The sequence below is a fragment of the Chelonia mydas genome, chromosome 5 (assembly GCF_015237465.2).
Source record: "Chelonia mydas isolate rCheMyd1 chromosome 5, rCheMyd1.pri.v2, whole genome shotgun sequence".
In the NCBI taxonomy this organism is placed as follows: Eukaryota; Metazoa; Chordata; order Testudines; family Cheloniidae; genus Chelonia; species Chelonia mydas.
In genome coordinates, this window is record NC_051245.2 from 101,007,107 (window position 1) to 101,023,244 (window position 16,138).

Consider the following 16,138-nt stretch of genomic DNA (forward strand, 5'->3'; position numbering starts at 1 on the left):
TGTATTAATGCATGTCTACTGTAAAGAGGTGCATGTATAAATTCTTCTCCCACTATGCAATAGATACAGTCTTAAAATACTGTCAAAACAAAGCAGTACAGCAACATGATTTATTACATGTTATTGTTGCTTAACAGTACACTGGTCCAAAATTACTAAAATACTTAAAAAACTATACATTATGTAAACAAAACATAAATAAGACAGCATAGTTCTTTGTACATATAGTTTAGTACAGATTGTTAGGGATCAGGAATATGTACAATTTTACACCATGGACTGGATTTTTACAATGCATAAATATATTTTTTTACAGAAACAAATCAAACAAAAATAAGATTTGACAAAAATAAAAAAGACACATATTGTTATAAACATGCCGTCTAATGGTTCAAATTGTAAAATGAAACATGTCAATGTAAATGTGCAAAATGCTAGATTCCTTTAAACTAAAATCAAATTTTACATTTTGCTATGTATATTAACAAGTTGGTCATTTTGACCATTTTATTAAATAACCCTTTGAAAGCTTAGCTTAGAGGGAAAACAAACAGATCCTCTCACATCTCCCACAAGCAAACTGAAAACAGCTGCAATCTAATATAAAGATTAGATTTAAATAAATCAACTACTTAAAGTATGTTTCAAACAGTGTAAGAAATGTTCAACAGTTATAATGATTTCCAAAGTCCAAAGAATGCCCCAAACATGTGAAATTGGCTCATTCACTCCAAATTCAGGATGCGGCTTTGTCAGATTTACCTAGGCCAGATGACTGAAAAGCAGGGAAGACATTAGTAGGATTTATGCTTTTGGACACTGCAATGGGTGACAGGGAAGAAGACAGAGAAGAAACCACCTTTGATGCTGGAGTATTTATAGCATTCAAAATGGCTCCTTCTGGGCTGACCAACAGTTTCTTGATAGATGTATCTAAGTGAAATACTGAAGTGCTACTTGGTAACTGAGAGTTACCAGCATTTATGGCAGGAACCAAAGAAGTTTTAGCTAAAACATTAACTGGAGGTTTTATCACTGAAGACATAGACAGTGTTGCTGTAGACGGTGGAGCGCTTGATTTAGCAGCAGTGTTTACTATCTGTGGTGTTGCATGTACGATGGGCAGAGTGTTTGCTGTCCCAAGAGAGTTCACAATTTTTGTAGAGCTTTTCAGAGGATGTTTTGATGTCTGCCAACTTAATGAATTACTTGGTGCTAGTGTGATGTTCTGGGAAATATGATTAACAAATGGTAGACCTCGAGCCCCTTGGCCATTGTTAATAAGTAAAGGAGGCCCATGTTTTGGATTAGCAGAGATGAGAAGAACATGGCTGCCTGCTCCAAGGCCTTGCGGTGGAACAATAAATCGAGTGCCATTAATCATGATGTGAGTTCCAGGTGCCAAAGGCGTACATGTGTTAATAACTATCTTCTGTTGAATACAAGTTTCATTCAACTGACCCATTGCCTGGCTAGTTACAGTTGGTGAAGCAGTAGCAGTCTGAATGACAGAGGCACCTGGAGCACAAGAGTAAGCATGAGCTGGTTTTGTTAAACTAGGAGGTATCTGCTGGCATGGGAGAGAAGCAAAGTTGGAAAAACTAATTATTTTACCTGTAGTTGGTGAAGCAAATGGCAATACATTTTGAGGTTTGTGAAAGTTTGCATTAGTTGGCACTGCAGCTGAAATTCCTGGTGACTGAAATTGTACCAGTGTGGGGGGCTGTCCTTTTGGAAGGGGCAGACATTGTGCAGCAGCTGGAACTGCTGTCAAGCGAGGAACTGTTTGAATGACTTTAGTGGAGGCTGCCACAGGTCCAGGCAAGGTAACTGGAAACTGCAAAGCAGACGGTACACTTTGAGAAGATACTCTTGGTTGTGTAGTTGAAATAAGAACAGATGAAGCAAGATGTCCTGTTTTCACAGTTGATATGGCCATAGTATTTCCAATATTTGATGTACATAGTCGACTAGTTACAACTGGCCTTATTGTTGAAGAAGTGTCATTTCCACTAACCAAAACAGTGGGTTGTGTCCCAACAGAAGTCCCACTTGGTGTCACTGAAACTGAATCTAAACATGCATTTGCTGTTGTTACTATAAAAGCTTTTGCTGCAACACTTATAGATTCATTAACAGATGTAATACTTTGATTCACAAAACCTGAACATCCTGGAACCAAACTACCACTTGTTGACAAAGGCAAAATAAAACCCTTGCTGTTTACGTCATCTATTCCTTTGGGAGCTGCAGACTTCAGTATGTTAATTGGTGGAACATGCTGTGTATTGCCTGTGCTATTTACAATGGCTTGACCTATGTTTAGTCCAATTTTAACATCTTTTATTTGAGACACAGTAGGTGATGAACTTGCTTTTATTGGTGCTCCCATTGTAGATGGAATTAGAAGTAACTGAGGTTGTTCTGGGGTGTTAACATATGTTTTGCTTATGGAGGAAGGCAGGGCCTGTTTTAATGATTCTGCAACTAGACTGGCATTTGATGGACTACTGGGAATTGGAGTATTAATGAAAACCAATTTTTGGGCACTAACACCAGTGGATGTTGGTGTAGGTATTATATTTACTCCTGTAGCTCCACAAGGAGAAAGAATAGGTGGATTTGTGACCAACATAAGTTTTTGAATTGGAGTACCACGGATCACATCTCCATTTGTTGCTGTAGCAGTCTCAGGTTGTGTAACAGGATATTTTTTAGTTTTAATATCAACCTGTTGCTGTGTTGAAGGAGTCTGGGTAACGTCTGTGCTACTTTGTTCAATATTTCCTGAAGAAATGCTAACTACATTAACAGTACCGTTTGGAGTTGCTGGCACCAAAGTGCTAGTTGATGAAATGGAGGACAAGAAAGTAGGAGATGATACCTGTTGAGTTTTCTCTATTACTTGATCCAAACTGCCACTAGTGGGAAGCTGCCCTAATGGAAATTTGAGATTTTTCCCTATTATCTGGTTTAAGCCTGCAGGAATGGCTGGAATGGTAACAGAAGATGTTGTTGAGGGGGCAAACCCAGAAACAAAAGACTGACCAAACAGTGGGAGACTAGATGCGGCCGTCGCTACAGATGAAAAAGTAGAGGTTGACAACGTAGTGGATTTTGGAACCAAAAATGCCTGAAGCTGAGGTGCATAAGTGAAAACTGAATTTGGAGATAAAGTATTAGGTGAAATCTGGTCTGGGTTTGTCTGTACTTTAACAATTCCAGTGTTCCCCCCTCGTGTTGTGACAAGAATGGACTGCGATTCTCTTATACACACTGTTTTCAGCTCCTGTTTAGCTTCACAGGAGTCACTAGCCTGCTGTGGTGCTAGACTGTGAATGGAACAAGTAGTATTTGCAGATCCACTTAGTGTTGTTGCTGATGCCAAAGGCTGACCTAATGTGGAAACAGTGGATGAAGGTAAAGGTACAGAGAATGTGTCAGGTGAAACCGTAGTCTTCGTTTTGCCAGCTTCACTTTGGCTAATTTTAACTGCTGATGCTAGTAAGTTACTTGTTGCAGTTACAGAGGACAAAGGTTGTGGTCTGTTCACTGGACTAGTCACTTGTGACAAATGTGTAACACTCTTGTTAAAAACTGTACAAGACAGTTGAGTGGTAGCATTTACAGTTGGGTTTACAAGAACAGGTGCTAAAGAATCGTTAACATGTGCTGCCTGTGGGAAAGATGTACAGTGCAGCTTTGCCACAGCTTTTCCTTCTTTGTGTTGTATGAGAAAATTTTGGGGTAAAATAAGAACTTGCTGCATGACTTTTTCTCCTGTTTTAGGGTCAATCACAGGCTGCATTTGAATCTTCACTGAGCTGTTATGGACATCTATTGGTACACAATGGCCACTTGGCATTTTGTATACCATTTGTAAAGGACTCTTTGAATTGGTCTGGCAGGGCAATGCTGGCTTTAGTGGGGATGATTCCACAGATGACATAACTGCCTTTTCAGAAGCAAATGTGTCCCTACCCATAGGGGGTGTCAGCTGATTTGTTAAGGTCACTTTGTTCCCAGTATTCTTAGCAAGCAAAGCCTGGATGGGTTTGGTCCCTTTCAGAAAGTTTGATACTGACATTGCAGAATCTGTCAGGGCAAATGATTCTGGAGATGATAGCTCGCTTTGTTTCAGTTCACTCAAACAACTGTTAGTCTGCATCTCACTTTTGGCACTCTGGACTGTAGCCTCACTTGTGCTTAATTTAGCTTTCTTCCTTGGTGAAAGGTCTTTTGTGCTATCATCCAGGGAACTATTTTGCTTGGACTGACGTTTAATAGATCTGGATAGTGTCTTCTGTATTTCTTTAGAAGTCAATTCTTTCTTCAGTAGCCTGCTCCTTCCTGCAGGAAAATCCATTTCTAACAGTTTCATTTCATCTGCAGAAAGAATTAAACAAGTAATTGTAAATATACCACAAGTTAAATGTTTGCAACTGACACAGCTATATGATAGTTTATTAGCGTTTAGCTAAAAGCAATGCAGTAGTTTATAAGTATGCTGTCATGTAAAGAATAGTTTCTGATGTGATGACAGTACTAATCATCCCATTAACTACATGCTTAAACATAATTTTAAAAAACCATAATAACTTAGCCTCGAGCCAATTTACATTTCAAATCCTATTGAGGAGGCATAGAATTTCATTTAAAAAATTCATTAAGTCCCAAATTTGTATTTATGAAGGCATTAAATTACAACATTCTAAGTGACAGCATAGTTTCCAGGATTTGATGTTACAATGCTTTAATTTAAAGCAAATTCATGAATTAAAAATAGAAACCCAGAAGTTTTTATACAAAACCAATAGATAGTTATGGCTCCACTGCCTTTCATCCCAATTCATCCCAACTATTTAAAGAGCACAGGGAAAATGCTAGGGATGGATCAGGAGTAGAAGGGTACATGCCCATAACACTGAGGGCAACAGGAATTTGTGGTGTTGTGCTATCCATAGACAGCCCTGTAGTAGATGCTGTCAGTTCTAAGCTCTAATTCACGTTGGGTGCCATTTCAGCACCCACCACAGGCCAGAATCCAGAGGGTACAAATGTAGCACAAAGCCACCTTTGCCCACCCTTTCTCTCAGCTCTGCTTCCAAGAAGGTCAGCACAGAATCTAGACCAATATAATTCACCATAGTAAAAATGACATGTAATACACAGCTACAATCAAAAAACCACAACACCAAGCACAGGAAAACTGTAGGCCTTGTAGCACGTCCATATGGTCACTAAATCCCAGCTAAGGGCTTACCAAACTCTGAACGATCTTTTTGCAGGATCTCCAGATGCTCTGCAGTTTCTGAAGATTTACTGGCTACTGCATTGAAAGATTCTTTTCCATTATCAACTTCACCTTCTTCATTACCCCACAGTTCTCTGGCAAATTTATCATGGTCTGGCTGTCTTTTGAAATCATCATAGTCCTTCTTCAGTCGAGACCTTGAACAGAATATCAGACATAATGACTAACTTCTGCACTCTATTTTAAATATTTTATTAAGGAAATACTTAACTGTTCATACTTGTACCTATACTTACTGCCCAAAAACTTAATTAACATAGTTAAGATTCCCTAGCACAGGCTTGTGCCCTTCCAAACTGAGCACAGTGACTAAACTTAATCCTCTGAAAACCAGGAAATACAGATCTAAGGTAACGGCTCCCTTCTTGCCACAACCAAAATTCTGTCCCCCTGGAGCTGGCAATAGGTACTGGGACCAAATCAAATCTGACCTATTGCTAACAGTATCTGCCACTTTTTGTGTTGTATCCAACACAATTCTATGCCATCATTCCTTTTCATACTCTCTCAGAGACCTTCACTGTATTAGGTGCAGCTGTATTGGTTCAGGAATCAGTTGCAGCAAGTTCCCTGAGCTCACCCTGACATCTGAGTTGAGGCACAGCTGCAGCTAGAGACATGAGGGATCTCTGCTTTTGGTCTGTGTTATATACTAGCTCCAATTAGATGATCATAATGTTTTCTCTTGGCTCTAAAAATCTAAGAATGCCTGAAAGAATTTTTAAAATGTCTCAAGTCTCAGGGCTGCTAGAACAGCTGCTATTTACCTTCAGTGCCTGATATTCCACTAGGTATGTCAATAAGATGGGACCATAAGAGTGCTTCACCCCATTTTAACATAATTTTACATATTCTCAATGCCCACCAGAATTCCACATCTGTCCTAGCATTCACACACTACCAGACACTCTCTTTGTCCTCTGTTCTGCACTACTGCTCTGAGAAGTTCTACAGTTTGTTGGAATATATCAAAGTGAATCAGAAGGATAAGACATCGGTAACTGAAGGTGATGACCGAGAGGGAATCCTTAGTACAAGGTGTTAACAACTAGCAAGTCTTTGGAGATTTGTCTAGAACAGGTAAAGTGGTCAAGTGTAATTTACAGAGCTGGAAAGACCTATTAACAACATTTTAAATACAGCTTCCTTGATGTGGATCTTGGTGCTGATCTGCAGCTGATGTCAAATCTGACACCAGCTGAGGTCAGTCCAATCAGGTAATCTCAGTTTTGTGCAAATCAGTGCCAAAGTTTGAGCAACAAGTGGGTGCAGAAAAATTTGTAAGAACAGGAACATTTTATTCACAGTTAAAAGGTGTTGTATCTCAGGACCCCTGGGTCCAAATGAATCCAACTTTGCATAATTAACTCTACTCTGGACATTGACTTGGCAGAGTAATTCTAAAAACAATTGGAGTATGCATGGGAATTTTAGGGCATTTTGAAAAATCAGTTGTTAAACAGAAAGCTCTGCTTAATCTTATCTATGGAGTCGTTAGCACTCCTGCATAACATTAAAACATCTAGCTCTTTAAACTGAAATACTGTCTATACCTCACACATAACCTTAAAGGATTGTTGTTACTAGGATGTTAGCATCAATTATTACTTTAAAAAATGTAACTTTTGTGTTTTGTTCATCTCTCTCACATTGTTCCAAAGAGTACCCCATTTACCTATTTCTCTGAAAAGCCTTCATTAGTTTTGGTTCCCATGGTAACAATTCATTTAGCAGTCGTACCAATGTACAGTGCAATTCCTTTACTGCTTGTTTCCGATGGTACCATCTTCCCTGCAAACATAAAAACATTTATTTATTATTGCATTATAGCTACATCTAATAAATATATTAATCTGACACCAATGTCAGTGTACTTCCATGCAACATATAAAAAAGAAAATACAAAACTAAACATATATTACATTTGACTTTATCAATGCAGTCCAGTCTCAGCTTTAGTAAGGCAAACTCTAATCTTATTTAGAATACTTTTATTGAAAACAAACCCAGAAACAAAATCCTCATAAATAAAGGTCTCTTACCAAAATGTTTACTTTTTCAGGGACTAAGGTCCACTCCTGCAAACATTTAAACATGTGCTTAACTTTACTTCCATGAGTAACTTTAAACATGTGAGATAATCCCATTGGGCTCAAAGGGACTAGACTCAAATGTGTAAAGTTTCATGTATAAATGTTTACAAGATTAGGACTTAAAATTGTATTACAGCAAACCTAAACACTATTTTTAATTAGAGGTACATATTTTATGAATTATCAGATTGAAATAGACACTTTACAAAAAGAAAAGATATTTTATAATTTTCAAGACTATAAACTTCCCAGAAAATTACTTTTGGGGCTAACGTGTCTTACAATTGTATTTTATCCAAAGGCGAGTTTCTTGGGAAAGTTCTATACGTGGTGAGATTAATCATGATTCATGTTTTTAATTGCACAATTTATCGTGATTCATGTTTTTAATTGCTTGACATCCCTAGAAAAATTGTAAAAATCTGTCACAAAAAGAAAGTGCTCCTCCTTTTATTTTCTGATAACTCAGATATATCCCAGGTATAGAAGGTTTCAGAGTAGCAGCCGTGTTAGTCTGTATTCGCAAAAAGAAAAGGAGTACTAGTGGCACCTTGAGCATAAGCTTTCGTGAGCTACAGCTCACTTCATCGGATGCATGCTCAAATAAATTGATTAGTCTCTAAGGTGCCACTAGTACTCCTTTTCTTTTTGTGAATACAGACTAACACGGCTGCTACTCTGAAACCTTCTATACCTGGGATATATCTGAGTTATCAGAAAATAAAAGGAGGAGCACTTTCTTTCTGTGACAGATTTTTACAATTTTTCTAGGGATGTCAAGCAATTAAAAACATGAATCACGATAAATCGTGCAATTAAAAACATGAATCATGATTAATCTCACTATTAAACAATAATAGCATACCATTTATTTAAATATTTTTGGATGTTTCTACATTTTAAAATATACTGATTTCAATTATAATACAGAATACAAAGTGTACAGTGCTCAGTTTATATTTATTTTTTATTACAAGTATTTGCATTGTAAAAAAACAAAAGAAATAGTATTTTTTAATTCACCTAATATAAGTACTGTAGTGCAATCTCTTTATCATGAAAGTTGAACTTACAAATGAAGAATTATGTACAAAAAAACTGCATTCAAAAATAAAACAATGTAAAATTTTCGAGCCTGTAAGTCCACTCAGTTCTACTTCTTGTTCAGCCAATCGTGCAGACAAACAAGTTTGTTTACATTTGCAAGAGATAATGCAGCCCACTTCTTGTTTCCAATGTCACCTGAAAGTGAGAACAGGCGTTTGCATGGCACTGTTGTAGCCGGTGTCGCAAGATATTTAAGTGCCAGATGCGCTAAAGATTTGTATGTCCCTTCATGCTTCAACTGCCATTCCAGGGGACATGCGTCCATGCTGATGATGGGTTCTGCTCGATAACAATACAAAGCAGTGCGGACTGACACACGTTCATTTTCATTATCTGAGTCAGATGCCACCTGCAGAAGGTTGATTTTCTTTTTTGGTGGTTCGGGTTCTGGAGTTTCCGCATTGGAGTGTTGCGCTTTTAAGACTTCTGAAAACATGCTCCACACCCCATCCCTCTCAGACTTTGGAAGGCTCTTCAGATTCTTAAACCTTGGGTCAAGTGCTGTAGCTGTCTTTAGAAATCTCACATTGGTACCTTCTTTGCATTTTGTCAAATCTGCAGTGAAAGTGTTCTTAAAATGAACATGTGCTAGGTCATCATCCGAGACAGCTATAACATGAAATATATGGCAGAATCCGGGTAAAACAGAGCAGGGGACATACAGTTCTCCCCCAAGGAGTTCAGTCACAAATTTAATTAACGCATCATTTTTTTAACAAGCGTCATCATGGAAGCATGTCCGCTGGAATGGTGGCCGAAGCATGATGGGGCATACGAATGTTTAGTATATCTGACATGTAAATATCTTGCAATGCCAGCTACAAAAGTGTCATGCAAATGCCTGTTCTCACTTTCTGGTGACATTGTAAATAAGAAGAGGGCAGCATTATCGCTCGTAAATGTAAACAAACTTATTTGTCTTAGTAATTGGCTAAACAAGAAGTCGGACTGAGTGGATTTGTAGGCTCTGCAGTTTTACTTTGTTTTGTTTCTGAGTGAAGTTATGTAACCAAAAAAAATCTACATTTGTAAGTTGCACTTTCATGACAAAGCAATTGCACTACAGTACTTGTATGAGGTGAACTGAAAAATACTACTTCTTTTACTATTTTTACAGTGCAAATATTTATAATAAAAATAATATATACTAATTTCAATTACAACACAGAATACAATATATATGAAAATATAGAAAAATATCCAACATATTTAATACATTTCAATTGGTATTCTATTAACAGTGCGATTAAAACTGATTAATCACGATTAATTTTTTTGAGTTAACTGCGATTAATCGACAGCCGTAATTTTTCCAGTTAGATAACTCAAAAACGGTTTTCTTTTCCAAACTGAACCTTAGTTTGTATAATCCTCCACGAAGAATGCATGTTAAACAGAGTAATGTGCATGTACACTACATTATTTTCCTTACTAGTTATTTAAGTGGGCATCGATTGTGATTATTAAAAAAAATTAGTAATTTAACACTATACATTTACATGGCACTTTACAAAGCAGGACATATATGCTTCATATATATTTGCCACAAGAGCTTAATTATTGAGGTAGTCATAAAAATGAGTCTGGATATCCACACTCTGCCCTCATACTTTTGCCACCTCACTAAGTTCAGTGTACTAGAGGAACGAACTGGACTCAGTGGGCCAAATCCTAGATTCGCTCTTGCCATAGATGATGTTGAGACAGGGAAAGACGGCATGGTTCTGCTGCAAAAACAGGGAGAGGAGTTGGTGGGAACTCATCTCCACATTTGATCTGCACCCTTAGTTTGCTGCAGAGCTCTGCTCTATAAGGGCTACCTGTACCCCAGAACGCATGGAATTTTTGCAAGAAGCGTTGCATTAGGGCCTGAAGTTACAGCCCTTCAAGAGTCTGCAGTAGTTTCCATGGCTTGTTGGAAAGATTCCTTTCCACCCATCCCCAGGAGACTTCCCCAGTGCACAGCATGATCACTCAGGTTGCTAGCTTGTTTGAAAACAGTCCACTGTTTTTACTATGATGTGCAATCATTTGCATTTTATACAGCAGAATGAATGACTACTTATTGCTTATTCTTTAATTAAAATTACAAAAAACAAGGTTCTTGAATGAAAAGCTATACATTAATGCCAAATTATGATGAAGATTTAACACACAGAAAAGTCAGGAAATTATGTGTTTTAATTCCCTCATGTGTAAATTGGTCACATTGCTCATATTATATATTGAAGTAAAAAACTGTCAACAGATACTATAATAAAAAGTTATATATGTGCAATATAGCCTAATTAGAATCCTGCTATTGGTTACTCATAAGAGTAGTCAATAGAACTATTTACAGTAGAAAACAATTAGTTTGAGCAGATTTATTTCATTTTAAAGAGTATATTTAAAATTCCACATAGAGAATTACAGACATAAATGCATTTGTATATCATATAGTACTACTGGAATACATAAAATGGATAATACTGAAAACAAAACATTAAAATAAGTAAACAGAATCTGACTGACTTCAGGACACTGAGATATTGTACATGTCTTCAATTCAGCACAGATTAAGACACATAAAAGTAAGATAAAGATGATGGATTAATATGTGAAATGTAGCTTGGGTGGAACAAAGAATGAAGGAATAAACGGATTTTTTTGAGACTCTTTTACCTCTAGAGATGACTGATACTCTGATTTGGGCAGGGAAAGTAGAATTTATCTTAGGTGGATTGGGCCACTGAATAAACTTTAAAGTAAAAAGCTGTAGAATGTGCTGACCAAATTGGCACAAGCATAGGCTTTAGTGTAAGAATGGACTACGAGCTTTTATTAGATTAAAATCACCTGAGGAGGGAACATCAGATGTGTAGAGGTCACATTCCTCTAATTTAAAAAGCAAGATGGGAAATTCTAATTTCAATTTCTTAAGAAAATTCATGTCATCCAGATTAAAATCTCTGGACAATTCCACATTCTGTTTGTTTTCCCAATCATTTCTGTGCGACTATGATACAAAATATCATGGCTTATTTGAAATGTAATTATGTTCTTGAATCCCAACTGTTCATTTTTCTCAGGATCCTGGAGTACAGCTGTTGGAGCTAAACCTACTGGTATTAATGCATAATGACAAGTAGAATAGAATGTGCAGAGTACTCTTTCCTCACATATGTTTAAAGCACACAGTAGATAAGAAAAAAAGGTACAAGGCCATTTGTTTTACTGGGCCAGGTTTTTTATCAGTGCAGTTCAATGTAGCTTTCAAGACAGAGAGTGCGATTTGTGAGAAGACCCTTTGTGGAATAAATGATCTGTTAGCAAACTTCAGACATAAAACTAGTCAAAAACAATGAAAATAGAAAACATGTTTTCTGAGGTACATTACAAACCCCAGCATTTTACTTCCTACACAAGTGCAAAATAACCAGGACTCTATTTCACACCTATGATAGAACATATAGCCTTGTATTCTTTATTACAGAGAAAACTAAATCACAGTTAAAGACAGGGATCGGATTGGGTCAGCTCATGGTATTACGCCTATATAAGCAATTCCTTGGTGGCCCACTAGTTTCTACAGAAATTCAGCATTCATTTAAAAATAATTATTTCTAGTCCCTGTTGTCTCAAAGATAATGTTCTGAATGTGACTTGATGCAGTGCCGAATCTACAGACAAATGGAATGAAAAATTACTGTTACAACCAAATGCTGCTCTTCTTCCGTGGGCACAGAAAGGGCCAAATGCAGTGGACCAATTATGATTCTACTGCACAAAGAAAGAGGGTTTGGCTGCTCAGGGAACTCTACAGAAGCGGTTTCATGGAGTGACTAATAAATCTGTCACTTTATGATTCCATGCACAACTCCTTCCCTCAATGAGGGGCATATTGTGATAAACAAAGTGGGGGAATAGCTCCCTTTGATGGTCACCCACAGCCAGGCTAAACAGGCCTCCACACCTAACTCCATTCCTGAGCCTCCTACAGGAACCCAGCCAGAGGTGTTGAAACCAGACCCCAGACCAGAGTCTATGACAGAGTCTATAACGGATCCAATTCCTGGGACCCAGCCCAAACCAGTCCAAGGATCGGAACTGGTAGAGCAGTCAGCACCAGCGCCCATGCTTGCAACCCCATCAGAGTCAGGGAGCCAGCACCAAGGGGTGCCACAGAGCCTGCACCCGCAGCAGCAGCTAAACCGGCACAAGAGGCTCAACCGGAGCCTGAAATAGCATCTAGTGCACCAGCGGAGAGTGGTTCACAGTCAACAGAAAAACCTGCATCACTTCCAGGGGGACCAAGCCCAAGTCCACAACCCAGCGAGGAACTAATGTCTCCAGCATCAAGGGAGCAGTTCCAGGCAGAGCAGGAAGCGGATGAGAGAATCAAGGGAGCTTGCACAGCAGAATGGAGTGACCCATCGCCTCTCAGCTCTTCTAATAGGTCCAGGTTTGTTATAGAAGGAGGACTCTTATACAAGGAGACTCCTTCTGGTGGCACAAGGAGGACTGGCATCCTCAGACAGTTGGTAGTTCCAACGAAGTACAGGGAAAAGCTCTTGAGCTTAGCCCACGACCACCCTAGTGGCCATGCTGAGGTGAACAGGACCAAAAACCGTTTGGGGGTGTCCTTCCACTGGGAGGGAATGGGCAAGGATGTTTCTACCTATGTCCAGTCTTGTGAGGTGTGCCAGAGGGTGGGAAAGCCCCAAGACCAGGTCAAGGCCCCTCTCCAGCCACTCCCTATCATTGAGGTTCCATTTCAGCATGTAGCTGTGAATATTCTGGGTCCTTTTCCTAAGAAGACACCCAGAGGAAAGCTATACATTCTGATCTTCATGGATTTTGCTACCCGATGGCTGGAAGCAGTAGCTCCAAGCAATACCAGGGCTAAAAGCCTGAGCCAGGCATTGACAGACATTTTTGCCAAGGTAGGCTGGCCCTCTGACATCCCTATGGATTTGGGAACTAACTTCCTGGCAGAGACCATGAAACATCTTTGGGAAGCTCATGGGGTGAACCACTAGGTGGCCACCCCTTACCACCATCAAACAAATGGCCTAGTGGAGAAATATAAAGGGACTTTGGGGGCCATGATACGTAAATTTGGGAACGAGCACTCCAATGACTGGTACGATATCACAGTCTGGGATTTTCACCATTTGAACTCGTTTATGGCCATGAAGTTAAGGGACCATTACAACTGGTGAAGCAGCAATGGGAGGAGGTTACATCTTCTCCAGGAACTAACATTTTGGACTTTGTAACCAACCTACAAAACACCCTCAAAGACTCTCTAGCCCAGTGGCTCTCAAACTTTTTTTTTACTGGTGACCCCTTTCACAGAGCAAACCTCTGAATGTGACCCACACCCCTTATAAATTAAAAACATTTTTTATATATTTAACACCATTATAAATGCTGGAGGCAAAACGGGGTTTGGGGTGGAGGTTGACAGCTCACGACCCCCCATGTAATAGCCTCGCGACCACCTCAGGGGTCCTGACCCCCAATTTGAGAACCCCTACTCTAGCTCTTGCTCGAGAAAACCTACAGGATGCTCAACAAGAGCAAAAGGCCTGGTATGATAAACATGCCAGAGAGCGTTCCTTCAGAGCAGGTGACCAAGTCACAGTCCTGAAAGCACTCTAGGCCAATAAGATGGAAGCGTTGTGGGAGGGGCCATTTATGGTCCGAGAGCACCTGGGAACTGTTAATTACCTCTTGGCATTCCCAGACCCTACCCTAAAACCTAAACTATACCATGTTAATTCTCTAAAGCCCTTTTATTCCCGAAAAATCAAGGATCTCCAGTTTACCACCCAGGAGAGAGACAATGCTGAGTGGCCTGAAGGAGTACACTATGAAGGAAAAAGCAATGGTGGTGTGGAAGAGGCGAGCCTTTCCATGACCTTTGGACATAAGCAGTGACAGCAAATCCAGGAGCTGTGCACCAGCTTCGCGCCAATGTTTTCAGCCACCCCAGGACGGACAGAATGGGTGTACCACTCCAGTGACGCAGGTGATGCTCGCCCAATTAGAGCCCAACCCTACCGGATGGCTCCTCAAGCCAAAACTGCAATAGAAAGGGAGACCAAGGACATGTTACATATGGGTGTAATCTGCCCCTCTGAAAGTGCATGAGCCTTTTCAGTGGTTCTGGTTCCCAAATCAGACTGGGAAATCCGTTTTTGTGCGGACTATCGTAAACTAAATGCTATAACTTGCTTAGAAAACTATCCAATGCCATGCAGAGATAAACTATTGGAGAAACTGGGACGTGCCCAGTTCATCTCCACCTTAGACTTAACTAAGGGGTCCTGGCAAGTGCTGCTAGATGACCCAGCCAAGGAAAGGTCAGCCTTCATCACCCATGTAGGGCTGTATGAATTTAATGTGCTCCCTTTTGGACTGCGAAATGCGCCCGCCACCTTCCACAGACGGGTAGATAACCTTCTGGATAGATTTGGGGAATTTGCAGTTGCCTACCTCAACAGTGTGGCTATATTCTCAGATTCACGGGCAGAACACCTGGAACACCTCCAAGCTGTCTTCCAGCGCATAAGGAAGGTAGGATTAACCGTTAAGGCCAAAAAGTGTCAAATAGGCCTAACCTACCTTGGACCTACCTTGGACACCAGGTGAGTCAAGGTACTATCAACCCCCTACAGGCTAAGGTAAATGCTATCCAAAATTGGCCTGTCCTCACCAGTGGATTTATTGATGTTCACTAATAATAATCCTGGTGGATGCTCCATCACTGACCATTTTTAAATCAAGATTTAAAAGCTCTGCTGTGGGAATTATTTTGGGGCAGTTCCGTGGCCTGTGTTATGCAGGAGGTCAAACTCACTCGATGATCACAATGGTCCCTTCTGGCCTTGGAATCTATGAATGAATAAGCAGGTCCAATCCTTCTTGGGCTTGGCCGGGTATTACCGACGATTTGTACCACACTACAGCCAAATTGCTACCCCTCTGACAGACCTGACCAGGAAAAAACAGTCAAATGCAGTTCCGTGGACTGACAAGTGTCAGAAAGCCTTTAACCAGGTTAAGGTGGCCCTTATGCCTGACCCTGTACTGAGGGCCCCGGACTTCGACCAACTGTTCATCATAACCACAGATGCGTCCGAGCGTAGAGTAGGAGCAGTTTTAATGCAGGAAGGACCAGATCAACAATTCCATCCTGTCGTGTTTCTCCACAAAAAACTTTCTGAGAGGGAAAGCCACTGGTCAGTCTCAGAAAAAGAATGTTACACCATTGTGTATGCTCTGGAGAAGCTACGCCCATACATTTGGGGATGGTGGTTCCACCTGTAGACTGACAATGCTGCACTGAAGCGGCTTCACATAGTCAAAAAAACTAACAAAAAAACTTCTTCGGTGGAGTTTAGCTCTTCAAGACTTTGATTTTGAAATACAACACATTTCAGGAGCCTCTAACAAAGTGGCCGATGCACTCTCTTGGGAAGGTTTCCCAGAATCAGCTGCGTAAAAATGTCCCTGCATTCTAAGTCATTGTAGTCCTTGAAATGTAAAAAGTACTGTTTAGTTCTTCATGTAATTATTAGTAACATTAGAGGTGCATGTATCTTATTAACTCTGTTTTCTAAGCCTCCAGGAAGAA

General features: G+C 39.8%; 1 protein-coding gene across 9 annotated transcripts in view; it reads right to left on the minus strand.

Annotated features, from left to right (window-relative positions):
* Nucleotides 1–16,138, minus strand: part of KIAA2026 (KIAA2026 ortholog) — a 118,168-nt gene that overhangs the window by 10,774 nt on the left and 91,256 nt on the right. For 3 of the 9 annotated variants that reach the window (XM_037901903.2, XM_037901902.2, XM_037901904.2), the window contains 3 exons: nucleotides 6,990–7,105; nucleotides 5,264–5,451; nucleotides 83–4,386 (listed from right to left, as the gene is read on the minus strand). The exons of 1 other annotated variant lie outside the window; for it this stretch is intronic. In XM_037901903.2, the coding sequence (XP_037757831.1) occupies nucleotides 737–4,386; nucleotides 5,264–5,451; nucleotides 6,990–7,105 (3,954 nt within the window). In that variant the 3' untranslated portion in view covers nucleotides 83–736. Of the gene's footprint in view, nucleotides 1–82; nucleotides 4,387–5,263; nucleotides 5,452–6,989; nucleotides 7,106–16,138 lie in introns of those variants that run through there. 5 more of the 9 variants (XR_005225767.2, XR_005225765.2, XR_005225764.2 and 2 more) reach the window with 3 other exon arrangements.